General features: G+C 39.6%; 1 protein-coding gene across 4 annotated transcripts in view; it reads left to right on the top strand.

Moving 5' to 3' along the window:
* The window catches only part of efr3a (EFR3 homolog A (S. cerevisiae)), a 264,071-nt gene that overhangs the window by 231,255 nt on the left and 15,883 nt on the right, over positions 1 to 16,933 (top strand). For all 4 annotated transcript variants that reach the window (XM_078540592.1, XM_078540593.1, XM_078540590.1 and 1 more), the window contains 2 exons: positions 12,475 to 12,563; positions 13,407 to 13,455. In XM_078540592.1, the coding sequence (XP_078396718.1) occupies positions 12,475 to 12,563; positions 13,407 to 13,455 (138 nt within the window). The remainder of the gene's footprint in view (positions 1 to 12,474; positions 12,564 to 13,406; positions 13,456 to 16,933) is intronic.

Genomic DNA, 16,933 nt, shown 5'->3' with positions numbered 1-16,933 from the left:
CCAGGATGGTGAGTGGCTTGGAGGGGAACTTCCAGGTGGTGGGGATCACATGTGTCTGCTGCCCTTGTCCTTCTAGATGCTAGAGGCAGTGGGTTTGGAAGATGCTGTCTAAGGAGCTTTGTTGAGTTGCTGCAGTGCATCTTGGAGATGGTACACACTGCTGCCACTGTACATTGGTGGTGGAGGAAGTGAAAGTTTGTGGATGGGGTGCCAATCAAGCAGCTGCTTTGTCCTGGATGGCTTCGAGCTTCTTGAGTGTTGTTGGAGCTACACTCCTCCCCTTCCCAGTTCATAATACTTCTAAGTTTTGTATCATCTGCAAACTTTGAAATTGTACCCTGTACATCAAGGTCTCGGTCATTAATATATATTAGGAAAAGCAAGGGTCCCAATTCCAAGCACCAGGGAACTCAGTAAAGACCTTCCTCCAGTCCAAAACAACATCCTTTAACTATTCTGTTTTCTGTCACTCAGCCAATTTCATATCCATGTTGCTACTATCCACTTTATTACATGAGATATAATTTGGCTCACTTTGTTCAGCACTGTATCAAATGCCTTTTGGAAGTCCATGTACACTATATCAATAGCATTACTCTAATCAACTTTCACTGTTACCTCTCCAAAAAAACTTTAACAAGTTAGTTAAACATGATTTGCACTTCACAAATCCAGCTGGCTTTCCTTAATTAACCTGCATTTGTCCATGTGACTATTAATTTTGTCCTGAATTATTCTTTCTAGAAGCTTCCCCACCACTGAAGTTAAACTGGCCAATTGTTGCTGGACTTATCTTTACACCTGTTTGAAAAGAGGTGTAACATTTGCAATTTTCCAGTTCTTTGGCAGCTCCCCTGAGACTGAGGAAGACTGGAAAATTATGGCCAGTATCTCTGCAGCATCCACTCTCACTTTCCTCCATACCCTTGGGATACACCTCATCCGGTCTTAAGACCATAAGACATAGGAGCAGAAATTAGGCCATTCGGCCCATCGAGTCTGCTCCGCCATTCAATCATGGCTGATAAGTTTCTCAACCCCATTCTCCCGCCTTCTCCCTGTAACCTTTGAACCCCTTACCAATCAAGAACCTATCTATCTCGGTCTTAAATGCACTCAATGACCTGGCCTCCACAGCCTTCTGTGGCAATGAATTCCATAGATTCACCACTCTCTGGCTAAAGAAGTTTCTCCTCATCTCTGTTCTAAAAGGTCTTCCCTTTACTCTGAGGCTGTGCCATCAGGTCCTAGTCTCTCCTACTAATGAAAACATCTTCCCCACATCCACTCTATCCAGGCCTTTCAGTAGTCTGTAAGTTTCAATCAGATCCCCCTCCTCCTTCTAAACTCCATCGAGTATAGACCCAGAGTCCTCAAACGTTCCTCATATGTTAAGCCTTTCATTCCTAGGATCGTTCTCGTTAACCTCCTCTGGACCCTCTCCAGGGCCAGCACATTCTTCCTGAGATACGGGGCCCAAAATTACTCACAATATTCTAAATGTGGTCTGACAAGAGCCTTATAAAGCCTCAGCAACACATTCCTGCTTTTATATTCTAGTCCTCTCGAAATAAATGCTAATATTGCATTTGCCTTCCTAACTACCGACTCAACTTGCAAGTTAACCTTAAGAGAATCCTGGACTAGGACTCCTAAGTCCCTTTGCATTGCAGATTTCTGAATTCTCTCCCCATTTAGAAAATAGTCTATACCTCTATTCTTCCTACCAAAGTGCATGACCTCACACTTCCCCACATTGTATTCCATCTGCCACTTCTTTGCCCATTCTCCTAACCTGTCCAAATCCTTCTGCAGCCTCCCCGCCTCCTCAATACTACCTGTTCCTCCACCTATCTTTGTATCATCTGCAAACTTAGCCAGGATGCCCTCAGTTCCTTCATCTAGATCATTAATGTATAAAGTGAAAAGTTGTGGTCCCAACACTGACCCCTGCAGAACTCCACTAGTCACCGGCCGCCATCCTGAGAAGGACCCCCTTATCCCCACTCTCTGCCTCCTGCCAGACAGCCAATCTTCTAACCATGCTAGTACCTTGCCTCTTAACACCAAAGGCTCTTATCTTACTGAGCAGCCTCCTGTGCGGCACCTTGTCAAAGGCCTTCTGGAAGTTCAAGTAGATAACATCCATTGGCTCTCCTTTGTCTAACCTACTCGTTACCTCCTCAAAGAACTCTAACAGATTTGTCAGGCATGACCTCCCCTTGATGAAACCATGCTGACTTTGCCCTATTTTACCATGCACTTCCAAGTATTCTGAAATCTCAACCTTAATAATGGACTCTAAAATCTTACCAGTGACCGAGGTCAGGCTAATCGGCCTGTAATTTCCCGTCTTTTGCCTCACTCCCTTCTTAAACAGGGGGGTTACATTAGCGATTTTCCAGTCCTCTGGGACCCTCGCTGACTCCAGTGATTCCTGAAAGATCACCACTAACGCCTCCACTATCTCTTCAGCTATCTCCTTTGGAACTCTGGGGTGTAATCCATCTGGTCCAGGTGATTTATCCACCTTCAGACCTTTCAGTTTTCCTAGCACCTTCTCCTTGGTAATGGCCACCATACTCACCTCTGACCCCCGACTCTCTTGAACTTTGGGGATGTTACTTGTGTCTTCCACCGTGAAGACTGACGCAAAGTACCTATTCAGTTCCTCCGCCATTTCTTTGTTCCCCACTACTACTTCTCCAGTGTCATTTTCCAGCGGCCCAATGTCCACTTTTGCCTCTCTCTTACCCTTTATATATCTAAAACAACTCTTGCAATCTTCTTTTATATTACTGGCTAGTTTACCCTCATATTTAATCTTCTCCCTCCTTATTTCTTTTTTAGTTGTCCTCTGTTGGTCTTTGTAGGCTTCCCAATCCCCTGGTTTCCCACTGCTCTTTGCCGCATTGTATGCTTTCTCTTTAGCTTTTATGCTGTCGCTGACTTCCCTTGTCAGCCATGGTTGCTTCGTCCTCCCTTTAGTATGCTTCTTCTTCCTCGGGATGAATTTTTGCTGTGTCTCCCAAATTACTCCCAGAAACTCCTGCCATTGTTGTTCCACTGTCTTTCCTGCTAGGCTCATCTCCCAGTCAATTCTGGCCAGCTCCTCCCTCATGCCTCTGTAGTTGCCTTTATTCAACTGTAATACCGTTACATCTGATTCCAGCTTTTTCCTCTCAAATTGCAGAGTAAATTCTATCATATTATGGTCACTTCCTCCTAAGAGTTCCTTCACCTTAAGCTCCCTTATCACATCTGCCTCATTACACATCACTAAATCTAGAATTGCCTGTTCCCTAGTGGGCTCCACCACAAGCTGCTCCAAAAAGCCATCTCGTAGACGTTCCACAAATTCCTTTTCTTGGGATCCACTACCAACCTGATTTTCCCACTCTACCTGCATATTGAAATCCCCCATGATCACTGTAACCTTGCCTTTCTTACACGCCTTTTCTATCTCCTGGTGTATCTTGTGCCCCACATCCTAACTACTGTTCGGAGGCCTGTACATAACTCCCATTGTGGTTTTTTTACCTTTGCGGTTCCTCAACTCTACCCAAACAGATTCTACATCATCTGACCCTACGTCATTTATTGCTATCGATTTAATTTCATTTCTTACTAACAAAGCAACCCCACCCCCTCTGCCAACCTGCCTATCTTTTCGATAGGATGTATATCCTTGGATATTTAGCTCCCAGTCCTGATCCCCTTGCAGCCATGTCTCCGTGATGCCCACCACATCATACCTGCCAATTTCAATCTGCGCCACAAGCTCATTTACCTTATTTCGTATAGTTCTTGCATTCAGATACAACACCTTCAGTCCTGTATTTTCCGTCCCCTTTCTCATTGTCGTCCCTTTATCTGATGTGCTTGAAGGTAGATTCCTAGCCCTTTCCAAACACTCTGTCCTATTTTGTGTTCTGGAGACTTTAATAGCCTCTCCTGGGCTCGCCTTTCTTTTCAGTTTTTTCATAATTTTCCATGAAGTTGAATCCACCCCCTCCACACGCTGACCTGCTTTGTTTCCCATTAGTCATACTTCTTGGAGTTTTAACCCCTTGGTGCCTTCTGAACTTTAAGTACAGGCAACCTATTTAATACCACCTCCTTATCAATATTAAACCCGTGTAGTGCCGAGTTACCCCCTCTTTCACCATGTCCTGGGTAACATCAGTCTTCTGGTAAATACAGATGCACATAATTTGTTTAATACACTCAGCTATGTCCCCTGCTTCCATGCGTAAATCCCCTTTTTGGTCCCTAATCAGCCCCACTCGTCCTCTTACCACCCTTTTACTGTTTAAAATGACATATTTTTGAAACCATCTTTTGTGCAAGGACTAGTATAGCTAACAGCTTCTTATTTGTAGTTGTCATCACTGGTGGGTTGGGATTGGTTGCTTACAGGCAGTAGTTCCATTGTTCTGGTGATTCTAAATTCCAAAAATTACTATTCATTATTGATTAACCACATTGCATGAATATGACCAAACCAAGTATCTTTTCTCATGTAGAATAATCCAAAGGTGTCTTTTCTTTTCACTGTTCCTTTGTATTTTTTTAATTTATGGCCACTTCTCTAATTTGTCTCTTGTATCTAGACCACAACCAGCTTTTTACTTCAGGAAAACCCAGGCCTAAGTGCAGGCGGAAATCAAGAGGTAAACGTTGGCTTAGTAAGAGCTGCATCATGTAAAAAGACATGGATGCACCAGTGCAATAAACATTAGTTCATTTGATTGCTGCCTTTGCAGTAGTTAATAAACTTAGGTTAAAAAAAAAACAAGCCCCAAAAGCTGCTAGTGCTTGTTTAGAAGCTAAAGCAAATAGGTGAGCACAATCGGTTTTGCATATTTAATTTTACATAATGGCCTTAAAAAGTTCTTTTGAAATTTGAAGGTGAAAATAGACTGTGGAAAAAGGTCTTTAGCTGATCATGTATTTTTTATGAAGCCTCAAAGATAAAATATGACATTCTAGGATATGTGATCAGTAAAAATATATTATATTGACAGTGTTTCTCCAAGATTCAACAGGTGATGATTGTACCAATATATAATGGCATTTTTGCTGAATTTTCAAAGGGAAAATCTGGGGGTCCCTAGAATGTTTTTTTTAAATCAAGTTTTTTGTATGTAGGTCCTCTATGTTTATAATTAAGTAGAAGGGTAGCTCACTCTTTGCGGTATGTGAACAGGACCAAGTGCTGCCTGAAAAGAAATAAACTCTTCTGTGCTTAGCACCAAAAGTAACTACTCTGGGTAAGACTGTACATGTCAGCTTGACAACTTTAGTGTTATAAAGTATTGACATGGATTACATTTTACAATAAACGTATAATGTGCTAAACTGTGAAATTGCCAATAATAAAAAGGTAAAAGTTTTTCCTCTTTCTACAATCGTTTTAGATTTTTTATTAGAAGTATTCTTGCAAATGGTGGTTGTTATGGTTTATAATAAGGCACATTTAGTGAAATTTCAACTTAATTGATTCAAAATGTTGAAATGTTTCCCTGTTGTCCTTGTGGCAGAAAACTGGTATTCACTAATATCCTAGGCAGGAGAGCTTGCACAAACATTGTGATTAAATTTGAGTTTACAGCAATAGAAAACTTGGGCTTGCAAAGCTGTTGCTTGTGTTCCAATTTCATGGAATCATAGGAATTTTAGCACTGAAAGAGACTGTTCAGTTTATTGTGCTAACTTTTCAACTGCTTTAATTCAATTTCCTTACCCTTTTACTGTATCCTTTAATATGCCTTTTGAAATAACTATCCAATTCAGTTTCATAATAGTGTCAGCCTCACTAGCCACATGTGGGAAAGTGTTCCAAGTTCTAACAACCCATGTATGGAGGAAAAACAATTTTTCTAAATTTTACCTTCATTCCAGCACGGATCTCAAGTCTCTGTCCCATTTTTTTTAACTTTTGCTGACCATTAGAAACAATCTTTCATTATTAATCCTCTTAAAATTTAACCTTAATTTTTAGGCCCCCCCCACATCACCCATAACCTTTTCTGATTCGGTAGAAAAAAAGCCTAAATTAATTTTGAACCTTTTCTCATATTGATTACTTCACTTTCCTGATATCATTCTTGTGATTCTTCACTGTTATTCTTCCTATAATGAGATTCCCATAACTATACATGATACTCATATTCTGGCCTAACTAACCTTTTATACAAGTTTATCATCGTCCCTATGCACAAAACTCAATCTCATTTGCCTTTTTTATGACCTTTTCTACCTGCACTCCTATCTTATTAAAGATCTATGTGTTTACACCACTAAATAACTGTTCTTGCTTTCTGTTAAGTGTCTTACCGTTTAAGATCTGCTTCCTTTCATTGTTCCTTTTCCAAAAATGCGCAGCTTCCTACATCTTTGCATGAATTACATCAGCCCCCTATTATTTGATCTACTCTCCTGCAATCTCAAATGTTTACTCAATTTGAAAAATTCTCTAATTTTATAGTGGTAACCTCAAGATCATTACTCTTGTGTTTATGCCCAAATCATTTACAAAAATGGAAAAAGACCAAGTTGGACAGGCCACATTCTACCAATCCACAAAGCAACTGTTCCTGCTCTGTTTTCTATCCATGCACATATAATCCCTTAAGATATCTGCCTTAATTTGCATAAGTCTCTTCTGTAGCACTTTATTAAACATCTGAAAATTTCGTTACCCAATATCTATTATATTTCCTATTGTTTGAATTTTTTTGCAAAATAAATTCAACCTTGTAGACTTTTTTTTTCCCAGTTGACAATCTGTTTGGTTTTTAAGATTTCGAGCAGGTTCATTTTTTATTTTTGTCAATATTTAAAATATTTTTGGAATATTTGTTAAATCAATTTTTTTAATCCATCTGTTTTTCTCCTTTGTGTAATGTAATCCTTTTTTGTACACATTTTCTCATAATATGACACTATGAGAAGACAGCATTGGTTTAATTGGGATCTTTTCTTAAGCCTTGTCATTTGGGACTAAGTGTTTTACAACTTTTTTATGTATGAAAGATATGTGTTCACTATATGACATACTTTTGTCCTGCAAATAATGCAAATAGGTGCAAGATGAAGAACTCTTATACAGTATATCAGTAATGCAAAATGGCACATTTTGTGAATACTGAGCATGCCATTTAGGTGTTATAATCAAAAGACAACATTGAGAATTTGTTAATTTTTTGGGTCAATTAATTTGGAGCAATGCCTTAGCCTGCATAAGTTGCGCACACACTGCATGTAATGCGGTTTGGCAGCCAATTCTCTCGATTTTGCGCTTTTTTAAAAAAACATCTGAGGCAATTACATTTGTTTTTTTGAGTGGGTCTGAGCAATAAATCATTTTGCCTATTCAAGGTTCTATACTACACCCTACAAGGTACATTTTGTATTATTCGTATCATTTTCTTTAAACTCTGGTTATTGGATTTATTCAACTTTAACAAATCCTAAACATTCAGTTGCTGAAACGAATGTTGAAAATCTGTTTCACTTTGAATAACAGGTTTTCATCACAAAATAATGATTTCAGAAGACACTGATAGCTGTATGTGGGCTTTTGATGATATCCCAGGTTTGAATATGGACTGTATTGCCTCTACCTGTGTGCAGTTATTTATAAGAGAACAAACGGGCTTGGAATATGAAAATATTTTTGTGATATGGACAATAATTGTTTTTTTAATCTAATTTTTTCAAGACAAATTGACAAAACATTATCAAAAGTTACTCATAAAATACTATGCCATTGAAGTTGCAATACTGTATAGTACCTTTGTAACCTACCTGCACTTTGGTTGTGGGTTTTTCACACTAAAATCAATGCAATTCATTTGTGCAGTGTCCAAGATTTGTTAGTGCAATATCCAAGATTGTGCTATGAAACAGGTGAGGTGCCTCCCCCTTCCAAATTCTCTTAACTACTGTTTTGACCCCCTTTGTGAAATAACTGCTTTGATTTTAAATTTCACATGCAAATATAAGTTTTACTGTACATATGCTTAAAATCATATCAAAGTAGTAAAATTTTAAAAAGGTTACACCACAAATCCAGCACTTCACATAATTCACATTTGGTATGGAAGGCAGGGAGAAACCACAAGAGTTTTTATCATTTAAATGTAAGTTGCTGTTGAGTGAAAATGAAGGAGGTTTGTAACTGTCATTGACAAATTCATGATGGTTTTCTTTGCCAGTTGAATAAAGTTGTCTGGAGAACACTCTGACAGGATCAAGGACAGTTGACCCATGTGCAAAAAAACATATAGCTTGTTCCAATGTAACAGATATGTCTTTCAATTCCAAAGGTTATATTGCATTGCTATGGTATTTATGAAGTATATTGAGCAATTGGAAGATACCATTGGCATCAATTTTCAATAAGAGTATAGAACTTTCACTTTAGCATGCATATTCTGATGTGGCATGGATACAGGGTAAAAGTGCTCATAATTAGGACCCAGAATATTCTAATTCAGGAAATTTTAAAAGAACATTGCAACATTTGTGATGGTACACTTCTAATCATAAATAATTTCCTGGGAGAAGCAACATTTTTTTTTAAATGCCAATTCAAGGAATGAAGACAACTCTGGGAAATCCCTCTACAAACCCCAGAGATGATCAAAAAGTTCCAGAAGGCCACGGTGACCATTAGGCACATCACCCAACATCCATTTAGCTTTTCAGGCTCAGCCAGGAACTTATTCAGTTTATTTTTGGGGGTCTGCTGTAAAGCCATGTTCGCTTTATGAGTTCACAACTTGTTCCAGAGGCCAAGGTTCTTTTGCATAAAGAAAAAGTTGTCTACCCTAATTCTACGCTTCCGTATCCCAGGGTTCTCCCTAATTTATCTAATTCAAATAATATATCCAACGAATGCAGTCGTGTCTCTATTTTAAATACCTCAGTCAAATCCCTCCCCACAACACTTTGCCAAGACCCATTTCTTTAATTGGGTTAACCTAGAGTGGCTCTCCTCTGCATCTTTTCCAGGGTTTTCATATTTCCCACCATGTAAAAGGGACTAAAAGCCAACATCGTATATTCTAGATGCAGCCTTAACAAAGATTTGTACTAATGGTTCAATGTTTACTTTTAATATTGGGTAGCCTTAGCAGTACATCCTAATACTCTATCTGCAATGCTGCTAAGCTTACATTGCAGATGACAGTGGACAGAGATCCTACCATGTGCCTTAATTATTAATCACCAAAAGTTATGATGAAGAGATCTAGCATATATAACTATTTTTTAAAAATCAAGTAGAATCACAAATATTGGTGGTTTGTACTATACTATTTTGTGTGATTAACCAACTTAAACCACATACTTTTTAAATTAATGACAAATGTGAGTAACTCCTGCATCACATATTACGTGAACAAGTATATCATTTTTGGCATAGGCATCAGTTTGGGCCAGAAACGGCTGGATGTCCACAGGACTAAGTTAGAGGTGCACTAAATAAATTTCATTTTCAATCAAACTATTCCTGTTGAGTGAGATGTGCTAAACACCAGCTAAGCAAACTTATAATATCAAATGCATGCAGTTCTCTTAATTCTCTTTGATTGGCATGGGGGTGGAGTCATTATACCAGTGGGGTGAGCCTAAATAGCACTTACTTTGAAGTTTTGTGCTAAAACATGTTTGATCTTATGCGAGCCTTAAATACTTTGCTTTGGTTATCTTGTCGACTGCGTTTGCAGCCAACACCGTGCATGTGCAGTTGTACCATTTTACTCCGTGACTTCATTGCATGAGACCAGAGATTTGTCAGTGGCCAGAGGCAGAGATGTTTACCAAGAGTTATTAAAGACACTTTCTCATGCATTTTGAAAGATATTTTAAGCAAATACAGATGCTGTGAGAAAACACCAAGCAAGACCCAATCTCCTAGCTAGTTTAAAAAAACCTCTCATTGTACCCAACAATGTTTGCCCCACAGCTCCCCAAACTGGCGGAGGCCACCGAAGGATAAAGTGGACTGTTGTCCTGGGCACCAATTCAGTAGTTTAACCCGCTCACGATCTCACTCTGGGCCTCGGTTGGGAACAAAGTTGGCCTCATTCACTTGGCGCCGAACTGCTACAACCACACATGATTCATTCAGTCTCACACCCGTGCCCCTGATTGGTTTACACACATCACCCCACCCCCTCGGCCTGACCTAAATCTTACTATTGATGGACATGGATGTCAATCATGTCCAGGTGTCCAACCCCTCTATGCTATCTGGTTAGGTTGCGTGGCAGCCACACTCTGACAGGTTTTTGCTGACACTGTGTCTCCTGCCGATTAAATGATTGCTTTACTGTGCATGCGCAGATGGGTATTGTTGGCCATCTTGCATGGCCATCTTGTGTTGGCAAGAGAGTGTTCTTGTTCTCCCCCCCCGCTCACCCTCCACCTAAAGACTTGAGCCAATTCAGTATTGCTCAAGCCCAATAATTATGAGAATAATGGAACACCCTTAAATATGAGTTAAGTATTAAAATGTATGAGGTCATCAAGATATCCAAATCATGCAATACAGTGCTCTACTATGGACTACTTAGCTACAAAAAAATGTTTAAAGCGCGGCACAAGAAGTTATGCGTACAATAATCCTAAGGGTCACCTCATGCGCATTGTAGTCTCTCCAGTTCCCTCCACCTGCAGCAATTAGTTTCCTTTAACAACCACTTTTTTTATATATCATTTTTCACTAGGCAATGGGATGTTACACTGACAGGACCTCACTGTAAAAGTCTTAATATAAATTATCCAATGAGAGTTGAGCTCTGCATGGTGATAAAACCTGCTTTAATGTTATCTGTCCTCCACGTGTTTCTAGAGCTTACACATATCCTGTAAGGTCTTGGATCAACCAAGCTTTTACAGTATCTTCCCTCATCTCGTCCCAGGGTGTTGGCCACAACTCTCTCAAAACACCTCGTCTGCAATTAGTAAACTAACTTTCAGAGCATCCTCGTATTTGCCGGTTACCAGTTTCTTATGCTCAGAGCTGTTCAGAAATGTTATCTAGTCCAAGTGTTCCCTGATCCATACCAGGTTCTACATACTAATTAACTTTGCATTGCTGCAAGCATAATGACTTAACACAGCTTTGAAGTCTTGCTTTCCCTCATCTGTGAAAAGGCAGCTTGCAGCATTTAGCAGTGTCATTTTACTTTAAAAATCTTTTGGCCTTGCAAAGCATGCTGACGATGAATTTGGTCAAGTTTCTGTCGAACTGACTGCAGGAAACAGCACTTCGCATCTCATCGAATCTGTCGATGCCCCCATGTTGCATAGCTTTCCCAAGTCTCGACCACAAGTTAACAAGATGGTTCAGAAAATTAGTTTCATATGTATTACAGTTTCTTACATTCACTTCTGTATCTCCATCTCTAACCCCTGCCCACATACACGCACAGTCAAAATAGTTTTCTTTCTGTGACGCCACTGCAAGCAGGTTTTGAGAAAATGGTTTTTCAATATTGATGTTAACACCAGTGTTACCTACTGGTATAAAAACAGATTTAAACTAGCTGTAGAGACTTATTCCTTCAGGCTAAATTTTGAGCACCAATATCCAATAGGTTAAGCAGCTGCTCACAAGAGGTGACTTTGTCTAACTGACCTTTCCTGTCCAGCATTTTCAGTTTTATTCACTGATGTACCTGTGAGTATTTTTGTGTAATTAGTATTGATCTATAAATTATTGGATATTTCAAACATCAATGAATGGGACTCCTAAAAGTTCTCTTCACTGGGATAATTTCCCATTTTTGCTGGCTAGTTTGGGGGGTGGACAAGGAGACTAGCAAGAACCAAAGCATTAGTGCATTTAATTATTATTTGAAAATGCTAATCTTTAAAGTTAAATTTGGTTATGTGATTTGAAATGCATTGCTTTTGTCTGGCCTAACCAAGCCCAGTTTGTGGTAGTGATAGTGTGTGCATTTTTCTTTTATATTTGGTGTTCATAGTTTTTAACCAGTTTTCTTTTTGCCTTCTCACTGCTCAAAAAAATCAGTGAGACCTACTTTGCTTGAAATAATTAATGCCATGCTGTGTTGTGTTCTAATGATTGAGGCATTGATATGCTTTGTAGGATTACCCAGTAGAGGGTTTTATAGTATTTGGACTGTTGAAACTTTTTGTTATATTGGATTAAACCTAAATGAAGTAACTATGGATAACACATCTTAACAGAAGTTGCTCCTAACCATTTTATAATCTGGGACACTCGCGTGTTCGCCTCCATATGAGCTGGAACTGGAACAGTGGTAAAGTTGGGCATTTTACCTTTTTCAGGGAACAATCATTGTTTTATATTTTAATCTTAAAAGATCATTCCTCCAATATATCTGTATATTTTGACTGATGTTTATAAATACTTGATTGCTTCTTACAAAAAAGTTAACTTTTATTTCCTTTGTTGATTGTTACTTATTTTAGATGAAGACAGAATATCCAGAAGAAAGAGTATTGTTGACACTGTGTCTATCCAGGTTGACCTCCTTGGTGTCAGTGTACAACAGGATAAGGTAACAAAGCCTTTTACTTTTACAGTTACAGTAGATAGTAAGATTCTCTATGGCCTTCTGCCAGTTGTGCTACTTTGTGAGAAAATCTCCTGTCTTCCATATAATATCAATACTTTGAGTAAATTCAGTGCACCCCATCATGTAGCCTGTATCTGTAGGAACCATTCAGTTAATTTATGTTGGAACTGTATTTTATAAGGGATTTTTACTATTGGAAAAGGGAATCTAATATATGTAATTACATCTTTTATGAAAGAATCAGCTCATGTATTGTAGACATGCAAAAAACTGATGCTGAATTTGATGCAACATCCTAATTCTGAATGAGGTTTAATTTATTTTGAAACTCTTGCAGTTTTAAGCATATTTGTTTTGTGTAGTTGTTCCTACACCAGTCTTTAAAGTGCACTGCAAAATTAGCCACTTTGAAATATGGGTCCCACTGTAGTTAATGTTTATCCAGTATTGTTTAATTACCGAAATATCCATCTGATGGGATTCTGCTCTTCTTGGGTGGGTCAGATTTATGTTACCTTCAGCTTTTTTCACCCATTCCTTTTCTCCCTTCCTCTTTGTGGGCCATGCAATTTCCTTAGCTTAAGCCCAGGATCCTCTTGAGATCGCTGCTAGAGGGTCATGTGACTAACTTGCTCGACTGGCCTCCCTCCATTCTGCCCCCTCTCTCCACATGGTTGAACTGGGTAGTTCTGCAGCAAAGGGGTTTAAACCTGCATCCACTAATCCACAATTTTGTGCACAATATGGAAAAACCAGTCAATAAAATACATTTTTAATTATATATGTACAGTCCATTAACTTCAATGCTCATTTTAACTTCCACAGACGAAGATGGTTGAAGAAATCACCTTTGAAACACTGAAGAAAGCCATAGGTATGAGTAATAAGTTGGATTCAAAGAAGTAAAACTGTACTCTTTAAACAGTAGCAAGACACAATGCAATATAGTGGTAGGTGAATACATGCCGTAAAAATACTGGTTTTGAACTGCACAGTTGAATTTGATTCCTCATTCTCCAGAAGAGGGAATGGGCCTGATTTTAGCTTGCTCAAAACTCATTCACTTAGAGTTAAAATAGGACCTAATGTTTCTTGAGCTTTATGGTGCTTTTTATCTCATTAAATTAACACCAGTTTGCACAATATTTTATCAAACAAATACCATGCAATATTTAATTTATCTATGCTGTTAGCAAAATCAGTTTGTAGAAAGGCCTTGCACTTAATTATTTACTATCCTTTGATCCACATATTGTAATGATTCAGAAATAGTTCCCATTTTCATGAATCACTGTTACTAAGTAGTTTGCTGCTGACCTGCATCAAAGGTGTTAATGTTTCTGCTTTCTCATTTCCCAACAGTCTAGATTCCTTAACTCTTTAGAATATGGAATTAAAAGCTGCATTTGGTTAGACTTACACTTGAGATCTGAAAGGGTACACTTCTAGCACTGAATTATCCAAGTTAATTTTAAAAGTTGCGTCTCTAATTTTTGTAAGAGCCAGTAAAATCTCTTTATATCTTGTTTTTCCTATGGGGAACTGAGCATTCAAATCATATTTTTCATAAGAAATTGCTGTTGTCCACAATATTTGGGTTTCCCGCTAAAAAGCAAAATTACTCTGGAAGTAGTTCACCTGTCAGTTCCTCTATCTGTAATGGTGCAGGATGCTTTGTGAGACATTCACCTAGTGAGCTGCCCAAAATCTAAATGGACTCTATTATGATTGCCACTGATATTGAAACTCCACTTGCCCCTTCCTCTCAAAGCAGAAATTTCAAAACTGCGAATCCCTCATAATCTCAGTAATTCTGCCTCCCAAGATTAGAGCAAATTTCTCCTCAGATTTCAAGTTTAACAAATACAACTTTTATTTATTTAGCAAAGGCAATCGGGGGTGGGGAATAATGGCTGACAATGTCAGTAGTGCACATTTCCCATAAACGAAACTATTCTTAAAAATGCCTTTAGCATAATAAAACATCTACAAGTACTTCACAGAAGCATTATAAAGCAAAATTTAACACAATGTAACGTAAAGTGATATTAAGATGGCCAAAAGTTTGGTCAAAGTTGGGGCAAAGGAGAATCATAACAGGCAATAGAGAGGGTTAGGGAGAGCATTCCGGAACTTAGGGTCTAGGCAGCTGGAAGCACAGCCACCAGTGGTGGAGACAGTAAAATCGGGCATGTTCAAGAAACGAGAATTAGGTGAATGTGGAGATCTGAGGGCTAAAGGGCTGGAGGAGATTGCAGAGATAGGGAGGGAGCAAGACGACAGTGATGATATATATCTTCTAACTTTTATAGTTTTGCCCAACATTAGTAAGGTAGTAGTAGAAATGTTGGCACTCAATGTATTTATAAGTGTATGAATAGCAGACTGATGTTTTTCATTCTGAGTGTGACAGATGTGTACAATTGTATTTCTTTGTGCTTTACTTAAATTTCAAAAGTTTAGTTTAGTAAGGTAGAAAGCTGCTTGGCAGTGCTGGACAAGTAACCATGAATTTTATATCCGTGTTTATTAGAATGACTGAATATATAGCCTTATGCCTAGAATGATAGTGTAACATTGGTGCCATAGTTCCATAATCATAACTGCCCAATGCCAGTGTATGCTACTGCACAAACCATCATCTCTCCCATGTCAATCCAGAACACAAGAACAAATAATTTACTTTAAAATTAGGCATACATTCATTTCAAATGTTAGTTCTTCATGCACACAGCAACACCTCTGAAACTCAGACCAGCACGAGACTTACAGTCTCATGCTCCATATGCACAGGCTATGGGCCCTGACAATATTCCGGCAATAGTACTGAAGACTTGTGCTCCAGAACTTGCTATGCCCCTAGCCAAGCTATTCCAGTACAGCTACAACACTGGTGTTTACCCAGCAGCATAGAAAATTGCCCAGGTATGTCCTGTACATAAAAAGCAGGACAAATCCAACCCAGCCAATTATTGCCCCATCAGTCTACTCTCGATCATCAGTAAAGTGATGGAAGGGGTCATCAACAGCGTTATCCAGCGGCACTTGCTTAGCAATAACCTGCTCACTGATGCCCAGTTTGGGTTCCGCCAGGGCCACTCAGTTCCTGACCTCATTACAACCTTGGTTCAAACATGGACAAAAGAGCTGAACAGTGAGATGAGAGTGACTGCCCTTGACATCAAGGCAGTATTTGGCCGAGTGTGGCATCAAGGAGCCCTAGCAAAACTGGAGTCAATGGGAATCGGGGCGAAAGCTCTCTGCTGGTTTGAGTCATACTTAACACAAAGAAAGATGGTGGTCATCTCAGCTCCAGGACATCACTGCAGGAGTTCCTCAGAGTAGTGTCCTAGGCCCAACCATTTTCAGCTGCTTCATCAATGACCTTCCTTCCATCATAAGGTCAGAAGTGGGGATGTTCGCTGATAATTGCACAATGTTCAGCACCATTCACAACTCAGATACTGAAGCAGTCCATGTCTAAATGCAGCCAGACCTGGACAATATGCAGGCTTGGGGTGGCAAGTAACATTCACGTCACACAAGTGCTAGGCAATGACCCATCTCCAACAAGAGAGAATCTAACCATCACCCCTTGACATTCATTGGCATTACCATCACTGAATCCCCCACTGTCAACGTCCTGAGGGAGAACTTTCTCCCCGCAATCGGCTGCGCGCCGCCATTTTATGTGGGCGGGCCAATTAAGGCCTACCTAGTGTGACGCGCACCCAGAAGCGCTGAGCGCTCCCTGTGTGGGCAGGGGGAGTAGGCTGGGTCGGGGCCTGCACTCTTTCGCGTGGATGCTTGCAAAAGAGCACAGAAATTTCCCTGAGGCACAGAGCTGCCTCAGGGAGATTAATTTGGTCAAAAATTTTAATAAAAACAAAAAATTTTCAAGACATGGCCCCTCATGTGACAGTGTCACATGAGCTGGGACATGTTAATGAACTTTAATGAAAATTTTTACTAAATTTATAAACACTTCATGAAACCTCATCCCACCTGTGGATGAGGTTTCATGATAAATGCGAAGGCTGTCTGGGCTCTTCGCCTGCCCGCCAAACTTAAAATTGGATGGGCAGTTCCGTTAAGTGTTTTACTTAGTTTTTAAATGGCCTTAATAGGCCTTTGACAGTTCGGCGAGCGCACAGCCAACTCCGGTGTGTGTCCGCCGAACTGAAAATCGGAATGACACGCGGTGACATCGGGACGCATGCCCGATGTTACCATGCGGTATTTTGCGCGTCAGTGAGCGGGGCCCACCCCCGCACGACTACCCGAAGATTCTGGCCCTGGGGGTTACTATTGACCAGAAGCTGAACTAGACTAGCCATATAAATACTGTGGCT

The sequence above is a fragment of the Cetorhinus maximus genome, chromosome 4 (genome assembly GCF_964194155.1).
Source record: "Cetorhinus maximus chromosome 4, sCetMax3.hap1.1, whole genome shotgun sequence".
Classification (NCBI taxonomy): Eukaryota; Metazoa; Chordata; class Chondrichthyes; order Lamniformes; family Cetorhinidae; genus Cetorhinus; species Cetorhinus maximus.
Note: the sequence above shows the minus strand (reverse complement) of the source record. Positions and strands in the feature narration are given on the sequence as shown.